Below are 18449 nucleotides of genomic sequence, written 5' to 3'. Positions count from 1 at the left end.
ATTTTCCCCGCACAAAATTTCATTCTTCTCAGCCCCTGCACCCTCGTGGTGACAGCCCAGGTGCCATAGGAAGGGTGACCCTGGAGGGCCACCACAAAATGCTCCATCACCCAGCTCATCATAATTCGATGGCAGAATCATTTCTGTTGGAATGGACCCCCGAGATCACCAAGTCCCACCAGGAATCTGATGCTGAAATCCGAATTCCCCAGCCCCAGAGCAGCGCCAAGGACACACGAGAGGCTCAGTGCTTCAGGTAACAGTTTATTTTCTCCAGGGGTGTAAGATGTGCAGCAGGTACGTGTACAGGACCGCCAAGAGGAGTCGCAACCAAACAAGAGACCGGAACAAAGAAACCTAAACAGTATCCTGCCCTACAGCAAATAGTGCAAGTCATGTAAAACATTGGTTCAACATAGGAAAACACGGGGGGAAAAAAGGTATTTCCAAGCCACAGGTATTCTCTCTCCCTCTGCTGGAGGTCCCAGAGGAGGGGCTGGGAGGTGGGATGGGGATGAGTTCACTCGGGCTCGGACTACATAGGGGGTATCTTCTACGAGAAGGGATTTTTCTCAGTTCTTCCCTTTTTTGTTTTTGGCTTGGAAAGAAACACAGGTGCACACAGTCAGAGGTACCAACAGGCAATGGTAGATCTTAAAAACCCAGCCACGGGTGACCTGCTGCCAAGCACATAATTTTCTTAAAACAACACGGTTGGGGTCTTGCTTCATGTACTCCCTTACCTAAAAAGTTTTTTTTGCAACCACACAATATTCCAGCTTCAGGGCACCGAGACTGTAAATAAAGCCCTAATCCCCTCCAAAGTGGATGGAAAAGGATGGGGGGCACAGCAGGTCCCAGGGGCCGCAGGCAGAGCACGAGTGGAGCAGAGACCGGGCAGCATTTGCAGCCTCACTGGGGCTGCCAGGAGTCCTGCTGACACATTCAAGCCTAAAACATTTCAGGCTGTACTTTGCAAAATTATTCCCTTTATATTTTTCCCGCAGGTGACTGCCAAATGGAAAAGCCTCTCACTTCCAAAACTGCAGGCTCTTTCTTCCCTTCTCAAAACACAAATATTTTTTCCTCTCTGTAATTTCCTTCTGCACAACTGCAGGAAGAGGCTCTTGCAATGCTCAGCAAAGGGTTTCAAGCCCAGGGAAAGGGTTTGCCCATCCAGCTCCCTGCCACTCGTGCCAGGAGATGCTCCTTTGGCAGCAACACCTGGTCCAGGCAAACGCTGCCTGTGCAGCATCACCCTGGTGCTGTTCCCCCTGCACAGCCTGGATGCTCCAGCAGATAACAGCAGCTGCTCAGCAGCAAGCATCCAGCCATATGTTGTTGCTAACAAGCATTTACTGAAGCTGGTTTCTTCCTGTGATTCCCAAGTGTCTGATTAATGCACAGCTCCTCCGAGCGATTTTTAGATTTTTTTTTTCACCCTTCCCTTGCAAATCTATTTCTTCTTTTGTTGTTGTTGTTGTTGTTGTTCTGGCATTATAAGCAAACCAGAATGTGAGCATAAAATGGGGTTAAAAGCCACAAGAGCTGAAAAAAAAAAAGAAGTTACAGGTGTATTTAAATAGCTAAAAAGTGATTCACACAATTTTCATTTGGGGATTTTTTTGTGCTCAAAACCACAGAGTTTATGGGCTGACCCTGCCACGGTCCTGTAGGCTCCAAGCACAGAGGAGCTGCTCAACAATCAACCACCTGCCCTGGGAGGGGGATTGGTATTTCTTTGTTCCCAAGTCACATTTCTGGACTCTGCCTGCAGATCTGGGCCCCTGCCTGAGCACCTGATGCTGTGGAGTCCTTCTCTGAAGTGTAAAGGAAGGAAAATAACCTGTGGCTATAAGAACTTGGGAAGTTTTACTGGGACTGCAGCAGGGTGATTCATGAGCATGAATCTCTGGTCCCCAGGCTTGGGAGGCTTGACACAGACCTTTATTTCCCATAGTGTTCCCAGTTAAAACAGTCTGGGAAGAAATCAGAAACCCTGACCTGGGTCCCTGGGCTGTACCAGCATCCCATCCTCTTGGGAAAGGCTTTTCCAGGGGCTGTCCCGTGAGCTGAGCAGAGAGGAGGGAGCGGTGCTGGTGGGAACACCCCTGCTCTGGTTAAACTTATCTCAGAGAGCTCTGGGAAAGCACAGCTGGGAGGTGGCAGAGAGGTGCCCAACGTGATTCATCCCAGCCCTGGGAGGTCCAGCATGGGAGGGTGAATCACCCTCCAGCAGAACCTGCCTCCAGAACCTCCAGAGCCAGGGAGGCTTCAGAGGCAGGCTGGAATCACACTGCAGGTTGCAGGACAACACGTAGGTGTCCCAAGAGGCTCAGGGCACCTGTTTACTTCACCTCCAAATGGCTGAACAATGTGGGATGAGTCCCACCGTTCCCAGCTGGAGCTTATCTTCCAGGCTTTTGCACCTCATTCAAAAACAGCAAAGGAATTCTGCAATTTTTGTGCGGCCACATGAATTAGAGGGCTCATTTTTGTGTCATTTGAGTTCATATAATCATAGAATCATCAGAAGATTTGAGCTGGAAGGGACCTTTAAGGGTCATCCAGTCCCACCCCCTGCCATGGGCAGGGACACCTTCCACTACCCCAGGTTGCTTCAAGCCCCATCCAGCCTGGCTTTGGACATTTCCAAGGATCCAGGGGCAGTCATCATCTCTTTGGGCAACTTGTTTCAGTTGTTTTGTCACCCTCATTGTAAAAAATTTCTTCCTTCTATCTAGATTGAATCTCCTCTCTTTCAGTTTAAAACATCTCCTCTTGTTCTATGACAATAAGCCCTGCTAAAATGTTTGCCCCATCTCTTTTCTAAAATGCCCCTGGAGGCCCTGGCAGGGGCTCTGAGGTGTCCCTGGAGCTTCTCTGGTGCAGCTGAGCAGCCCCAGCTGTGCCAGGCTGGCTCCAGAGCAGAGGGGCTCCAGCCCTGGCAGCAGCTCCGTGGCCTCCTCTGCACTGGCTGCAGCAGCTCCAGCTCCTTGTGCTGCTGGAGCCGGGGCTGGGGCAGCTCTGCAGGGGCACAGGGGCAGGATCCCCCTGCCCTGCTGCAGCCAGGGTGGGATGCACCAGGAGCCACCACACCGTGAGCTGGGACAGAGCTCGTGTCCCTCCAGCCGAGGTTTGGTGCTCGTCACACCTGCCCTGGAAACGGGAGCAGATCCCCAGGAAGGCACCTTCACACTCAGCTGGGCTCCCACGGGGATACCTGTGACCTGGACTCACCACACAACACCAAAACGGGAAGAAACAAGAGTTTTCTCTAACCATCCCTCTACACCCCAAAAGTGATCACAGCCAGCGCTCAGCTCCCTCCAGCCCTGCCCAACCCAGCGCCAACGCGGGAAAATCAACCTTAACTCCATAATTGTCATCAGCATCAGCCCCTCGGGCTGGAGCCCATACCAGCTCAATCTTTAATTAATAAGTGATTATTCTGGCTTTCCAAAAGGTGTCAGGCAAACATCCACAGAGCTGAGGCCACACGGGTGGCTGTGCTGGCAGCTCAGCAACCGCAGCGCCTTTGCCTTCACACCATGGCCACAGGCAAGAGAATCAAGTCCTGCTAATAATTTAAAAGCATCAATTAATACAGTTTAATAAATACATAAAGTGATCTAGTCTCTTTTTTTTTTCCATCAGCTTTTTAGCATCAATCAAAGTTAAGGGTGATTGTCCCGTGAGTAACTAAGGCAAATTTGTTTGTGTACGTGTGTGTTCCTCTCTACTTTTTTGTTTTGATTTTTTTCCATTGTTTTGTACATAAAGCAATCACATAAAAATAGTTATAAATAGAAAAATTGCAAAGGTTTATCCCCACTTAGACATATAGGAAAAAAAAAAAGAACCCAACCACCTAACAAACAAACCAAGACAAAAAAACACCTTGCTTCAAGTCCTTGCAGATCATACAGTACTCGGCATCTTTGGATATTTTACAATGACTCCAAATCGTAGACAAAAAAACACCTGAAGGAACCAATCATCTGCAAAACGTCGCTTGTTTAAGAAGTTGATGTGGATTAAAAAGAAAAAGTTTGATGCAGTTTTAAGAAGATTTCTTTTTCTTCTTACTTTCTTTTTTTTTTTCTCTCCATTGACTTTTGTTGCACATGGAGTCTTTAAGGATTTCTTTTGGGAGGAGGAAGCCAAGTGTTGGGCAGTTCCTTGGGGCCATTCTGCTATGGTTGGTTTCAGAGCAGAAGCCCCTCAACCCTCCTGAGGGCTGTGGAACCCTTGACTTCCCTGTGTCCCCTTCCTTGCCTCTGGTGGGCAGATTCTCATCCAGCCACCTCGCCACTGATGGAGAAACCAAAAACCTCATGAACCCGCGCTCCTCGCATTCCCTTCGACTTTGCTGACGTTGGAAGGTCATAGTAAAAAGAGAAATAAAAGCCCCAATTGGTAACATTTACATTTCTAAGTGTTGGTTTCATGTAAAACAACCACTGCAACCCACCTCAGCCAGGGGTGGAAGTGGGATCCCACCACGCCTGCCTCCCATGGCTCATCCAGGAGGAGCCATCAGAGGCAGATGGCCACCAAAGCCTTTATCCTTCAGAGCAGCTCGTGGATTTGGGGCTGAAGGAGGTGGACAGGGTGATTCCAGCCAAGTGGCCACTTTTTGTGCCCCGAAAGAATTACCAGATGGGGTCTGCAGGGATGCTGGGGAGTCAGCCCAAACCTGCTGGCCAATGTGGGTGACCTTCAACTTGGAGTACCCTGTCATATGTCACCACCTTCTCTTTTGAACCAACTCCAGGGAAGAAACAGCATTTCTACTTGCTGTCAAGGATGCTATCACCATCAACACACCAGTAGTGAACATCTTTTCCAGAAAGATCCCTCGAGACACGCAGCAGGGATATTTGCACACCCGAATTTTTCCCACCAACACTGCAGATTTGGGGACACGCGAGTGTTTTGTAAATTTTTCTCATCACTATCACATAAGAATTTGAGGGAATTAAGGACAGAACTTCAGACATTTCTGAATGGTCAGCGGCAGCGAATTCTGACTCTTTGGTTTGAAACGACTTTTTCATTTCAAAATTCCCACTTGTTCATTTTTTCAAAGCAAGGGTTTAATAAAAGCTCAGTATTGAAATATTACTGATTCTTCTAAAACTTTTCCTTCACCTTTTCAAGCAACTGAAGTTAAAATACTCAAAATAGGCTTTGGTTCTCCTTTTGAAACTTTGAAACAGCTAAAGAACCAAAATAAGTAAAATCCCCCTTTTCCACCTAGCTTTGCGCTAGGTGTTCAATCTCCTTTTTTTTTTTTTAATGTTTTTAATGTTTTTAAGGTCCCAACTCATGCTGCAGGTCAGGGCTTTCACCAGCCCTGTAAATCTGATATACTGCTGAGAAAGGCAGCGGCCAGTATCCTCCCTCTCTCCCTCTCCCAGTAAGGCTGCTAGACCTCCCCTTTATCCCTTGTAGAACAAATATTGTCACCAGACATGGGAATTAATTAAGAAGAAAAAAAAAATACAAAACCAGAAAGAAAACAAAAAAGTCCTTTTGACCCAAAGGGCCAAGGAATGCAACAAAACAAACCCAAGTCTGGACGGCTTGTCAGTGTCCAGCGAGCTCCTTGTGTGGGAAAATGGGGAACATTTCCCACAGAAAAGCCATCTCGTGGTGATGGCCGAGCCCTGGACTAAGGCAAGTGACATTTTTAGGGGTGTTCAAGAGAGCAGCAGTCCTGGCCTGGCCTTCCCAGATGGAGCCATGAGTGGAGGGATGGGACAGGGAGTGCCTGAGGGCCCCAAAGTCTAAAGTGCCGGTGGCCATGGGGCACAGCACCTGCCCATGCCCTGCTCGCCCCAGGGACGGCCTCGTGCCCCGAGCCCCATGGCAGTGAGAGGACAAAGAGCTTCTCGGGAGCCTGATGATGCAGAAGGGCAGGTGGGAGCCTTGCTGGGATGGGAGCAGATGCATGGTGGGACCGGGCGCGGGTTTAGTTGCTGGCCTCTGAGATGGGAGCCACGTGGCCAAGCCCCGCCAAGCCACTGAAGCCTGTGCTCCAAGGGCTGGGGAGAGGGAAGAAGGGTTGGGCAGCGAGGTTTTCATTGTGGCCCAGGGCGAAGGCGAAGATGCCCGCGTTCCTCTCCATGTCCATCTGGGCCCGCCTGAAGAGCTTCATCTGCGTCTCCTCAATCTGGCTCTCCAGCTCCTGCAGGCTGAAGGGCGCCTTGGCCCCGCTCAGGAAGTGCTTGGGGCTGGGCCCGGGAAGGCACATGGCCGTGCTGCCGAGGTGGCCGCTCATCTCCTCCAGCGCGGGCGGCATCACGAAGCCGCTCTCCATGGGCGGGCCCCCGGGCGCGAAGAGCAGGCCGGCCGCCCGCCACGCCGCCGGCTTGCGGCCGCGCCGGGGCCGCGCGATGCGGCAGCTCTGCCGCTTGATGTGGCGGTGCAGGTGGTCGGAGCGGGTGAAGCTCTTGTAGCAGAACTCGCACTGGTAGGGCCGGATGCCCGTGTGGATGCGCATGTGGTTCTTCAGGTCGTAGTTGTGCACGAACTTGGCGTTGCAGTGGATGCACAGGTACGGCCGCTCGCCCGTGTGCTTCCGCATGTGGATTTTTAGCTTGTCCTGCCTGCAAAAGAAAAGGTGCTTGGTCAGGCGGTGTGGGCCGGAAGGGTTGGGATTGCTCTTTTTGGGATTGGCTCCCCGGCTGGGATCAGGGTGATGGAAAGGTGGAGATGGGAAGGCCCTCATCATAGGGCCTCTCCCAATGTATGGATGGTCTTGCAGGTGATGTTCGCGTTCGCCTCCTCTTTCCTGGGCACTAAAACACCATACACACAGAGCCCTCCACGTCAGGAGTTTGCAGTCCATCCCAGAGAGTTCAAAACAGCTTAAATTGGAGGGAAAAGAAAAATCCCTGTAATAAACCTAAAAAACACAGAATCATTAACGCTGGAGAAGACCTAAGATCATCAAGTCCAACCACACCCACCACTGACCCATGTCCCCACGTGCCAGATCCAGATGGCTTTTAAATCCCTCCAGGGATGGAGATTCCACTACTGCCTTGGGCAGCTGTGCCAGGGCTGGACAGACCTTTCAGGTAAGACATTTTTCCTGATTTTCCCAGCTCAGCTTTCCCTGACACAACTTGAGGCTGCTCCCTCTTGTTCTGTCCCTTGTTCCCTGGGAGAAGAGCCTGACCCCCACTAGGCTGCATCCTCCTTCCACATACTTGTAAAAAGCAAGATTCTAAATATGGGAATATATCTATATATAACTAAATCTGGGATTATTAAACAAATACAGCCCTGTTCCAGCCTGCAAATAATGAAATCAGTTGGGATTTCAGAACCTGGAAATGCAGGACAATACTGCTTAAATGCAGTCCCTCTCGGAGCCGATTTTCCTCTCCTTTTATTCTTACACTGACCACATGGTGTCTCAGGAGCTTTCTTTTGGAGCAGGAGCAGCACAGAGGGCGATGCTGCCAGAGGTGCAGCATCCAGGCTCTCTGCCCTTCCCTGCCAGGGTCTCCAAGGCCAGCACACATCCAACCTCCCACACAGCTTGGAGAAGTTTTTCAAGTCCAGCCATGGAATATTGTAATATCCATCCCAATGGCACTTATTTACAAATATTTATATATGTATTTTTAAGGGGAACATCTAAAAGCGAGAATATTTTCCCATATGGGCAATCCAATCACTGCTTTTTCCCAAAAAAATAAATGTTTCCTTCTGCAGCCAAAATCCAAAAAAAACCAAAATCACAGCTAAAGAGTATGATTATAAAAAGTGAGGCTGATTATGGCCCAGCTGAGCTGAACATTGCTTCCTGGGTTGCACCAGTGGTGTTCAAGTAAAGAGCAAAGTGGGAAAATTCATATTGCTTTCCAAAATTATTTCAGTATGAACCCTCCAACATGCTAGTATTGAGGCTAAAAATGTAGAACATGTGGAGTAATTTCATTATTAGATATAAAAAATCTATTATATATTACAGATATGTCATATAAAACTATACGGTGTATTTTAGCATTAACAGTAAAGAATATACAATTCATTATTGTTTTAAAATATAATTATATTATAAATTAAATAATGTTAATATGTATTATGATGATTTAATTTATATAACATAAAAACCAGACAAAAATCTGTTTCTTCTGGAAGGTCAAGCCCTCAAAACTTGCAAGGTGCTGCCTCTGAACTAGTTTTTGTCACCCAGCCCATATTGAAACAGTTTTTGGTGACGTGCCCAGCAGCACAGAGGTGTTGGCCACACCGTGAGGAATGCAGCTCTGGGCTGGGCATCCCTGCACACCATCAAGGATGCAAAGGAGTTTCCCTAGCAGGAGAGTGACTTCTTCACGAGATGATGCTTTATTGCTCTTGGGAGACTGATCCCAGCCTGGCCCTGCACCTACAAATTTTTTAGGGAGACACAGAAAAAAATGCATGCCTCAGTCCCTGTGCCAAGCTCAGGTCAACTTCCCACTGTGGCATCTTTAAATCTGGTGCTACCCCGAGGTTTTCACAAGAGTGCATTTTCTCTGCAGGGGCTGGAGCCAGTGCTCAGCAGCAGACAAAGCAGCAGCAGGGAGAATTTCACCCCGAATGGCGAAGTCGCGCGCGGATGAGCGCGGGGGCTCGTGCTGCAAAGGGGGGGGCAGTGTTAATAAAAAGCAGAGCTGCCGACCCCACCTATAATTTAATTTAAACCTCTGTAGGTAATGTTTAACCTAGCAGGATCGCTTTTCCTAATAAACACGCTGCGTGCCAGGACTGTATAATGTAAATACAGGCAAAGCTCTTTTCAGGCTATTACCCATCTCCGGCAGCAGACGGGGAGAAACCCAGTCCTCCCTGGCCCGGCAGCATCTCCAGGGAATGCAAGGGAGGTTTGGGGAGCTGCTCAGAGGCTGGGAGGGTGAGGTGCTCTGTGGTGAAGCACCCCAGGGGGATGTGCCATGGGGAACACGGGGTTTGTGAGCTGGGAGCTGGGCTGGAGGCTCGCTCCGACGGAGATCCGCACTCTGTGTGTGTGAATAACCTTAATGCAATTGCATTAGGAGAGCGATTAGGGCTCTGTGAGCTGTCACAACACAAATAATAGGAACAAATAATGTTAACCTTTCCAGCTGGAACAGTATCTCCTTGAGCACTCTGGGGTTGTCTTGGTGGAAAAGCTGAAATATTTGCAGCTTTCTCCGGCGTTCTAGTGGGGTGGAAAGCAGACTAGAAGCTGAGCAGCCTTTGTTTAAGGAAAAAATAATTAATGAGCCATTAAATGAAGTCCTGCTTCCTGTGATCAGATGTCCGTGGGCAGCAGGAGGGGCAGGTCCAGGTGCACGCAGGGTCCTTGCTGGGGGATGAGAGACCCCACTGATGTGGAGGGCAAGGGATCTGCTGGGGAGGTTGGGGCACTCCTCACCCCAGGAAAATATACCTTCTCCATTTCCCCAGCAGATTTTCACCTCCACAGTGCCTTAAATGCAGAAGTAATGCAAAGGACTGATTCACACTGAGATTCCATTTGAGAACCTGTGCTTCCCTGCACTCTCACTCCCAGGGGACCCCAGAAGGGACCATCTGAGCTTGCACCTCCCCAGTGAAGGCACCGTGGGTGCAAGTCCAATGCTTTCCGAGAGCATGGGATTGCCCCCCTCCTCCGAGAGCAAAACACTTAATCCAAGTGGCAGCATTCAGGAAATCCCAGTAGAAATCTCTTTCTGCATCTCAATCACTCCACTTTGCTTAAAACTACACCTTTTCCTAAAAGAGAGCTCTCACACCAGAGTAATGATGAAAACAGCTAAGAAAACCCCACCCCAAACAAAGCCAATTAGCTGCACGCTATTCAAAATCCATCCAAATGCATTTAAAAAGAAATCAATATTTTAATATATCCAATTTGCTCAGGGTGTTAAAGAAAGAAAAGACCTTCTAGCACCCAGCTCTGCATGGAGCGACCCACAAGACCAGTTTTCATCAGTCATGTTGGGGGACTGCACTGTTGGACAAGTCTCAGTTTTTTGATTTTTTTCCCCTTGGATGAAGTCCCCCTACCCCTGTGCCCTGTGTTTAGAAGATGCTGAGCACATGGGGGATTTTGACACTATCAGCTTTAGTCCTGTATTAGTAATGGGTGATGCTAGACCAGCTCTGTGTGGAGTTTTCAACCTCCACCACCATGCTGATATAACTTGTCTGGATTAGGCTTCATGCCTCAGTTTCCCTGAACTAAGTGAACAACGCTGCCCTTGCCTGTAAATGACTTTGGGAGCCCTCTGGGAGGGCTCAGCTCTATATTCCTGTTACAGGGAAGATGTCAGTGATGGATCTAGGCAGGCTAGTTCCTCACCAAAAATTAGCACCTGCAGCAGCACACACAAGAGAGCGACAGGGACCACAGGATGGGGCTGGCCAGGCTGTCCCTCCAGTCACAGGGCTGAACCCACCCCACGGAGACGACAGTGCTAACCTGGGGCTGCAGCACCAGCAGGAGCCAGATCCAAATTCCTGCAGGCAGGAATTATCACCATGCAGTGGCCTTTCCCCTGCAAATACCAGGGTGAGCTGGCTCACGCTGCACATGCCCGCCCGAGGCACGATGCTCCCCGCATTATAATATGGTGTCTGCTGTGTTAATGGAGGGGAGCATGGAAATTTATTTTCAGGTCAAATTCTCATCATCTGCATATCTTCCATTCGTATATTATCATAGGGACAGGAGAAGAAAAGACAGGCTGAATGCAGGAGCACCCCAGGTGTCCGGCCATTGTCAGGAGCTCGCCTCTGCCTACTGTGCAGATTATTTTCCTCTGGTTTTCTCACCCCAGCTTAATAGGGCTCTCTCTCTCTCTCACATGCAGCCAGGAGCTGAAATACCATGCTCTTGTCAGAAAGCTTTATTATTATGGTAAAGATTGTTCTCATTAGATATTAATTATACTCAGCAAGAGCAGGTCCAGGAATCTATTTGTCTCTGCTCACCGATTAAATTTGCCCAGCTTTGCAGAGCACAGTTTCAGGCTGGAACATTACGTTTGCACAGCTAAATACAACTTGGCAAGAGAAGTTGCAGCTGCCCCATCTCTGGAAGTGTCCCAGGCTAGGTTGGACAGTGATGGGAGCAACCTGGGATAGTGGATGGTGTCTCTGCCCACGGTAGGGGGTGGAACTGGATGAACTCTAAAGTCATTTCCAGCCCAAACCATTCCATGATTCTGTGAGTCCAGCTGTTCCCCAGCACTGCCAAGTCCACCAGACCATGTCCCCAGGCGTCACACTTACACATCTTTTATATCCCTCCAGGGATGGGGGCTCCTCCACTGCCCTGGACAGGCTGTAACAGCGCTTTGCATGAAGAAATTGTTCCTATTATCCAACCCCCTGGTGACGCTTGAGGACGTTTCCCCTTATCCTGCCATTTTTTACTTTGGGGAAGAGACCAAGACCCCAACGGCACTACTAAGACATAATAATTAGGGCCACTCCAGCCCCAGAAAGCCCAGAGAGCCCAGATACTGTCACGTCCCAATGTGTGCAATTTGGTTGTGGTCTACACTGATGCCAAAAAGTGCAAACCCAAACTAATTACATCCTGTGGCTAAATGGCCCTCCCAACTCAGTGCATCTCTCAGCACATTAGAGATGAAGTGTCCTTGGCTGTTTGACCATCTGTTTTCCAGCTCACTCTGGTCCCACTGTGGTGAACTATGGTGGGGTTGAAAATATCCTGTTACTTATTTAAGCTTTTGTCCAGCAAGGGATGGATCCAGTGAGCTGTGGATGTCATCCACAACCCACAAAAATCAGTAGGTTCTTTTTCTTCCTCCACCCTCCCTTCCTCCCTTTTTATTTTTTTCTAAGGGGACAGAGATCATGCCCTGCTTTCCTCCCTACATTTATTCTGGGACAAAAACTCTGGTGAGTTTTTTCTGATGAGCAGCAGAGAAATCACTCATGGGTTATGATGTGACCCCTCCAGCCCCACCCCACTCTCCACACACAGCAGAGGTGACCAACACACACCTGGTAAAGCGAACTTCACAGATATTGCACATATAGGGTTTCTCCCCCGTGTGGGTCCTCATGTGCCTGGGCAGCTTGCCAGCCCCCATGATGACTTTGTTACAGATGGGACACTGCTGGGACGCCTTGGGCTTTATTTTCCTCTCTTCCTCCAGGGACCATGGGGGAAAAACTCCTCCAAACTGGGTAGCACTTAAGAAATTGAGATAAGCGCTATAGTCAGTCTCTGCCTTGATATGCCCTAAGGGAGCTGCTGGTGTGTTGGCAAACATGTCCTTGAAGAAGTCATTAGGGAAAGGAGGTGGAGGCAGGTCTTCCTTCTCCTCCTCTTCCTTGATCTTTCTCTTTTTGATCACCAGATCCAAGGGGCCATTGTCTACTTGGGGCTCCTCGAGCTGGGGGAAGGAGTTGAAGTCGCCGTTCCACAGGTGGGGGAAGAAGCTGGGGGCGAAAGGAGACAGAGCTGGCCTCCGTTCTGGGATGTTTGCCTTAGGGTACAAGTTTTCACTCAGCAAGGACTCTATGGAGAAGTCTCGTATCATGCCCAAGTGTCCGGAGGAGTTACTGGCTGGGAAGTGATTTGGAAAATCTTTAGGTGCTTCTGTATAAGCTTCTTCAGTGAGATCAGACTCAGAAGGGCTTTGGTGGCAGCTTACTTCTTGCACATCAGTTCGGTTCTCTTGATTGACAAAATCTTCCACTTCCTCCTCCTCCTCTTCCTCCTCGTCTTCATCTTCATCTTCATCATCGTCGTCGTCCTCTTTGTCATCTTCCTCCTCGGCCTCCCTGTCGGGCTCCATGATCTCAAGGCAGACATTGATGATGCTCTGGATCTCCAGCATCTTGGCGGCGCTGAGGATGTGCTTGACGTTTGAGGTGGTGATGGTGAGGGTTGAGGTGTAGGCGAACTCGAGGATGGCAGAAAGTGCTTCAGGCTTGACAAAGTCAATCTCGTAAACATAGGGCTGGTCCGTTAAAGTGCCGGTAGTGAAGAGTTTTTTGAAGTACTTGCTGCAGGCGGCCAGGACGGAGCGGTGGGTGCGGTACTCCTGGTCCTGCACGATGAGAATGACATCGCACAGGAGCCCGTCGTGCCGCTGCTCGTTCAGGCCGCACAGCACCTCGCTGCTGTGGTTCGGGAATGGGATCCCGATAAGATCTTCAATGCCATTGGCCATATTCTCATTTAGTGCCCTAGGACAAAGCACCAACAACAGAGCGTTAGCAGGGCATTACCAGATGATAATGCCTTCCCTCCTCTGCCTCACCTGCCATCACCTCCTGCCTGCATGTCTCCGTGCATCTCCAGGGCACCTTCAGCTCCTTCCAGATCCTCTGCTTCCATCCCCATCTCCTCATCTCCTTCTCAATTCCTTCTCAATTCCCACCCTGCTCACCTTTTCACAATCTCCACAAGCTCCCTCTTCTCTCTCACACCCCTCCCCCAGGAACCTTGTGCAATGACTCCCTACCCACCACATTTCTTCTGCGTCCTCCTGGAGCCAGCATTGTTCCAGGCACACGTTGGATTTGCTCTGCCAGGAGCTATGTGGGGAAAGTGATGCTGTATTGCTGCACACTGCCAAGAGCCAGCACCTACACTGCTTGAAAGAGATGAGCCAGGGAGTGCCCAAATCATCTACGTGATTGTTTCTGGGCTGGTACAAGTGGACAACCCATAGAGGAGGATCATGGCTTCCTGCAGGAGCAGGAGAGCAATCCTTATGGATCTTCAGTTCTACTTCATGCCTGGAAGCTATGACATGTCACCTCACATGAGGACATGCCATGTAGGAATGTCCTGCTGAGGGATCTGAGAATGGGGAGGAAAGCAAGGATTTGTGTCACAGTGTGTACCTAAACACTCAGGAAGACAACCAGGTAGCAAGGACCTGGCCAGACACACAGTTGTCTGCTATCTCTTCCCATGAGCTGAGCTCTCTCCATTCCAAATCCTGCTTGGACTTGTCAGCATGGTATCAAAATGCCCCGTGCATCTGGCAGACTTCTTCCCCTGCTAGAGCAGCTTTAGCTTCAAAGGGAAACTCGGAAGCAAAAAGCCCACACCCAAGAGGAAAACCTGATTCTTTTTTTTTTTTTTTTTTTTTTTGCCATTTTTTAATCTGTAAGATGTTTCCTCTTTCACATGGCTCCAGCAGCCCTTCCACATGAGAAATCCCAGGAAAGGAAAGCGATTTCCTCCAGCAGGCGATGAATACATTAATCCCCTCACAGACAGAATACATCAAACAGACAGAATAACTTTGAATACACTAACCCTTGGAAACCCCCAGGACACAGAGCATGTGTTCATGCAGTGTCACCTCTACCAGCCCTGGCCCTGCTGCAGGTAGACACTTGGTTCACAGCCAAGGGACAGAGCAGTTAATCTCCAAGAGAACTCATACACGTGAAAGCAGAACTGCAGCCCCACTCCATCCCTTTTGCGAGGCTGACATCACCAGGCAGGTTCCCCAGTTCCACACCACACCACCTCTGCAGCTCTCCTGGGACCCACTGCCATGTCCTGGCTATCCCTCCCTGCTCAGTTTATGGCTCTGCTGATTCCAAACCTCCTAACCTCCTTCCAAGCCACCAGTAGTAGGGACTCGGTTTACTTCAGCTGGCTCCTGCCCTCCCAGCTGCCTTGGGTATGGAAAGAGCCTGGTCTGATGGAGGCTCTGCATGAAAACCTGCGCTTCACCTTGGCCAGCAACCCTTGGGAAGCCTGGGAGGCCTGTAGAGGGGATCAGATTCAGCAGCAAACATTCCCGTGGGAACAGGAACGCCGTCTCCCTTTTCCTCCCTCCCCAGGGAGACCTTGCAGGTATCCTCCCCACACTTATCTAGCACTGCCAAAAATGGGTGTGTGGGAGACAGAGAGTGAAGGTCTCGGAGGATGATGCAACCTGCAGGGAGGTGATGGACCACAGGCCTGGGGGGAGCCACAGGGATGGGGGACAGTGACCATGCTCAGTGAATGCTCACAGGGATGGGGACAGTGTCCAGCTGTCCATGCCCAGTGAATGCTCACAGGGATGGGGACAGTGTCCAGCTGTCCATGCCCAATGAATGCTCACAGGGATGGGGACAGTGTCCAGCTGTCCATGCCCAGTGAATGCTCACAGGGATGGGGACACTGTCCAGCTGTCCATGCTCACTGAAGCCTCACAGGGATGGGGACAGTGTCCAGCTGTCCATGCCCAATGAATGCTCACAGGGATGGGGACAGTGTCCAGCTGTCCATGCCCAGTGAATGCTCACAGGGATGGGGACAGTGTCCAGCTGTCCATGCCCAGTGAATGCTCACAGGGATGGGGACAGTGTCCAGCTGTCCATGCCCAGTGAATGCTCACAGGGACGGGGACAGTGTCCAGCTGTCCATGCTCACTGAAGCCTCACAGGGATGGGGACAGAGTCCAGCTGTCCATGCCCAGTGAATGCTCACATGGACGGGGACAGTGTCCAGCTGTCCATGCTCACTGAAGCCTCACAGGGATGGGGACAGTGTCCAGCTGTCCATGCTCACTGAAGCCTCACAGGGATGGGGACACTGTCCAGCTGTCCATGCTCACTGAAGTCTCACAGGGATGGGGACAGTGTCCAGCTGTCCATGCTCACTGAAGTCTCACAGGGATGGGGACAGTGTCCAGCTGTCCATGCTCACTGAAGTCTCACAGGGATGGGGACAGTGTCCAGCTGTCCATGCTCAGGGAAGCCTCACAGGGGCTGGAGGGCAGCCCCAGCCATGGGAGCCCTCTCCCGCCAGCTCCCCAAGCCTGGAGCTGGGCAGAGGAACCAGGAATCACACCCAGCTCTGGTCATTTTCAGCGGAGGGAGGATGCTCCAGCCCCTCATCCCATGGTGTGCCCATTACCTCCACGCTAATTACGTCTGTTGTCTGAAACAAATTGATTCATTACAGTGTGCTGTGCTTAACCATGTTAACCAGCAACGCTCCTCTGCGATCCCGACCAGCTCTGTATCAAATCCTCCTTGAAAATCGCCGATAAATGACAGTAAATCTAATACCTTCTCCAAGTGGAGTGTAAGATAATAAATAACCCCTGAGCCAGGGAGGAAAAGACAGCTTCCCTTCTAGGGCTTTGTATCCCAAATAATAAGCGTGAGCAATTAAATTTCTATTGCTGTTTTTATCATCTACTCGTTTATTTTTGTTTGGAAGGAGCCTGAGTGTTAAAGGAGCTTCTTGCATGAAGGAACGTGTCTTCCTATTTTCATCTTTCACTGCCAGATCACCCTAAGTGCCAAAAATCAGAACAGCAGAATATGAGGCTACCCTGAGAAATGTTTTTATAGAGGGTTTTTTCTGGACACTAGGCTTCATTCTCCTTAATTAGTGGCTTATTTGCTCGACAGCAAGAAAAATTAGAATTGGGAGATTGGGGTGTACAAATGCATAGTTACATATAATTTATATGTATAAAATGTATTTTAAAAATTATGGGGTTTTGGTGGAAATTAGCTATTTTTCCTTTCTTATCCCTCCCTGGTCCTCCTGAGATGTGGCTCTGTTAACTGCAGCGTTTAGGCAAGCCGATAACTTTAGAGGATGCTGGCAAAATTGAAGGTGATTCATGTCATTTAAACCGGGGGTGAGGGGGGGGGGGGAGAGGGAGAGAAACAGCCCATTCATTTGCATGCATTTGCATTTTTTAAACTCTCAGGGTGGTTTGACAGCTCTGGAGCTCAGCGAGCTTGAGAAATGACCTTATGGTTCCCATGCCCCCGGGGATGTTGATGGCCAGAGGCTGGAAGTATGCTGAGCCTGACGTTTTCCTTCCTTCCCCTCCCTCCTCTCCCTCCTCCTGCACTCCCCCCTTCCCATCCCCAAGCCAAGGGTGGGGTCCTCAATAATAACAGGCTTAAAAATAGCCTCTGATGGTGACAAATGTCACCAGAGCATGCACACACACACACACACACGCAAATGCTGAGCAGGCGACATGGAGTTAAACAGCAAAATCCCATTTTATAATAGAAAATTACAGCATTGTTAAAATAAACTGGAGGGAGATGGTGGAAAGGGTGGAGGGCACCTAAGATAAATGTATTCTGCAGATGACGTTGTGAAACATTGTGTTTATGGTCATGCTTAAAACTCATTCATTACTTTCTTGCCAGGAAAAGCCCCACTTATAAAAAAAATGATGGTGGGATACTGGACTGCTTCCCTCAAACATTCTGCCAACAGATTTAGACACCTGAAGCTGCAACAGGCAAAAAAAGAGGGGTTGTTGGGGGCTAAGATTTTTGGGTGAAAAACGCCAGATACAAGCCAGGGACTACAGCAATTATCATAAACCACCTGCAGTGTGCACTCCCTGGGTGACCCAGAGCTCATCCAGGCACTCTGCTGCTCAAAACCTCCTTTTTTTTTTCTTTAATAATCTTTTTTCCTCCAACCTCCTTCACTATAACACTGAAGGATCTCAGCATCTCCAAACCAGCAATGTAAAACTGAAATACCAGAGAGAGGCGAAACGCTGATTTTAGCACCGCGCTAAGTAAAAACCAGAAGTACACTCAATAGGTTACAAAGACACATGCACAGAAACCAGATAAAGCAAACTCGTGTTGCCTCTGCTTGTTTGTAGGGGTGGAAGTGGAGCACTGACACAGCCTGGAGCAGCCCTAAGAGATGTGCCAGCCCTGGGCAGGGACAGCATCCTGCCGGCGGCTCTCAGCGCTGCTCAATGGCAGGAGCAGGAGACCTGTGACCTGTGAGGGCTCCTCACCAGCACTGCCCTTTCCCATCTCCTTCCTCAGCCCGCTGACAACGCCCTGGAAAGCCGAGCCCTTGGAGGAGATGAAGGCTGCCAGGGGGAGCCCAGGCTTGTGCGAGGTGTGGCTGCTGGTTCAGGGCTGTGTCAGGGATGGGGGATGTCCCCTTCCCATGCGCGGGGACAGCGCTTCACACCCTGAGTCTTGGCTGGGAGATGCAATTTTGGCTTTTAATTGCTTGCTGGCACGCAATGTAATTGCTGTAACATGCAGCGTTTCAATATTTTAATACTCTAATATTTTAATATATTAATATTCCGGTACATTAATATTTTATTATTTGTGTATTTTAGATATTTATAATTTTGCATTAATATTGTATACGTTCATATTTTTTGCGTTTTTATTTTGTATTTTCGTTATTTGCATTGAGATTTTTCTGAACATCTCCCTTTAAAATGTGCATTGCTTGGCCTTCTCTTTGCTGTGATTTTCCCTCAGGTAAGTGCTGGCTCCTGAGTGTGTTTCTTTTTTCTGTGCCTCCGGTGACTCTCTGTGGGACTGCCCCCCCAAGATATGGGGGTGCCCCAGGGCAAGCAGGGGATGCAAAGCAGCTGCCCCCCCCATGCCAGGCTCATTCTGCATTCAGCACAGTGGAGGAAGGAGCCTCAGGCTCTGGC

The 18449-nt window shown here is 49.6% G+C and overlaps 1 protein-coding gene across 2 annotated transcripts in view; it reads right to left on the bottom strand.

The window, feature by feature from the left end:
* Nucleotides 1–251: 251 nt before the first annotated feature.
* ZBTB7C (zinc finger and BTB domain containing 7C) overlaps nt 252–18449 on the bottom strand; it is a 110355-nt gene continuing 92157 nt past the window's right edge. For both annotated transcript variants that reach the window (XM_063180194.1, XM_063180195.1), the window contains exons 4-5: nt 12025–13218; nt 252–6614 (exon numbers count right to left, since the gene is read on the bottom strand). In XM_063180194.1, coding sequence (XP_063036264.1) covers nt 5978–6614; nt 12025–13218 — 1831 coding nt within the window. In that variant the 3' untranslated portion in view covers nt 252–5977. The remainder of the gene's footprint in view (nt 6615–12024; nt 13219–18449) is intronic.

The sequence above is a fragment of the Melospiza melodia genome, chromosome Z (assembly GCF_035770615.1).
Source record: "Melospiza melodia melodia isolate bMelMel2 chromosome Z, bMelMel2.pri, whole genome shotgun sequence".
NCBI lineage: Eukaryota > Metazoa > Chordata > Aves > Passeriformes > Passerellidae > Melospiza > Melospiza melodia.
The sequence above is the reverse complement of the archived record's forward strand: the minus strand, read 5'-3'. Positions and strand labels throughout refer to the sequence as shown.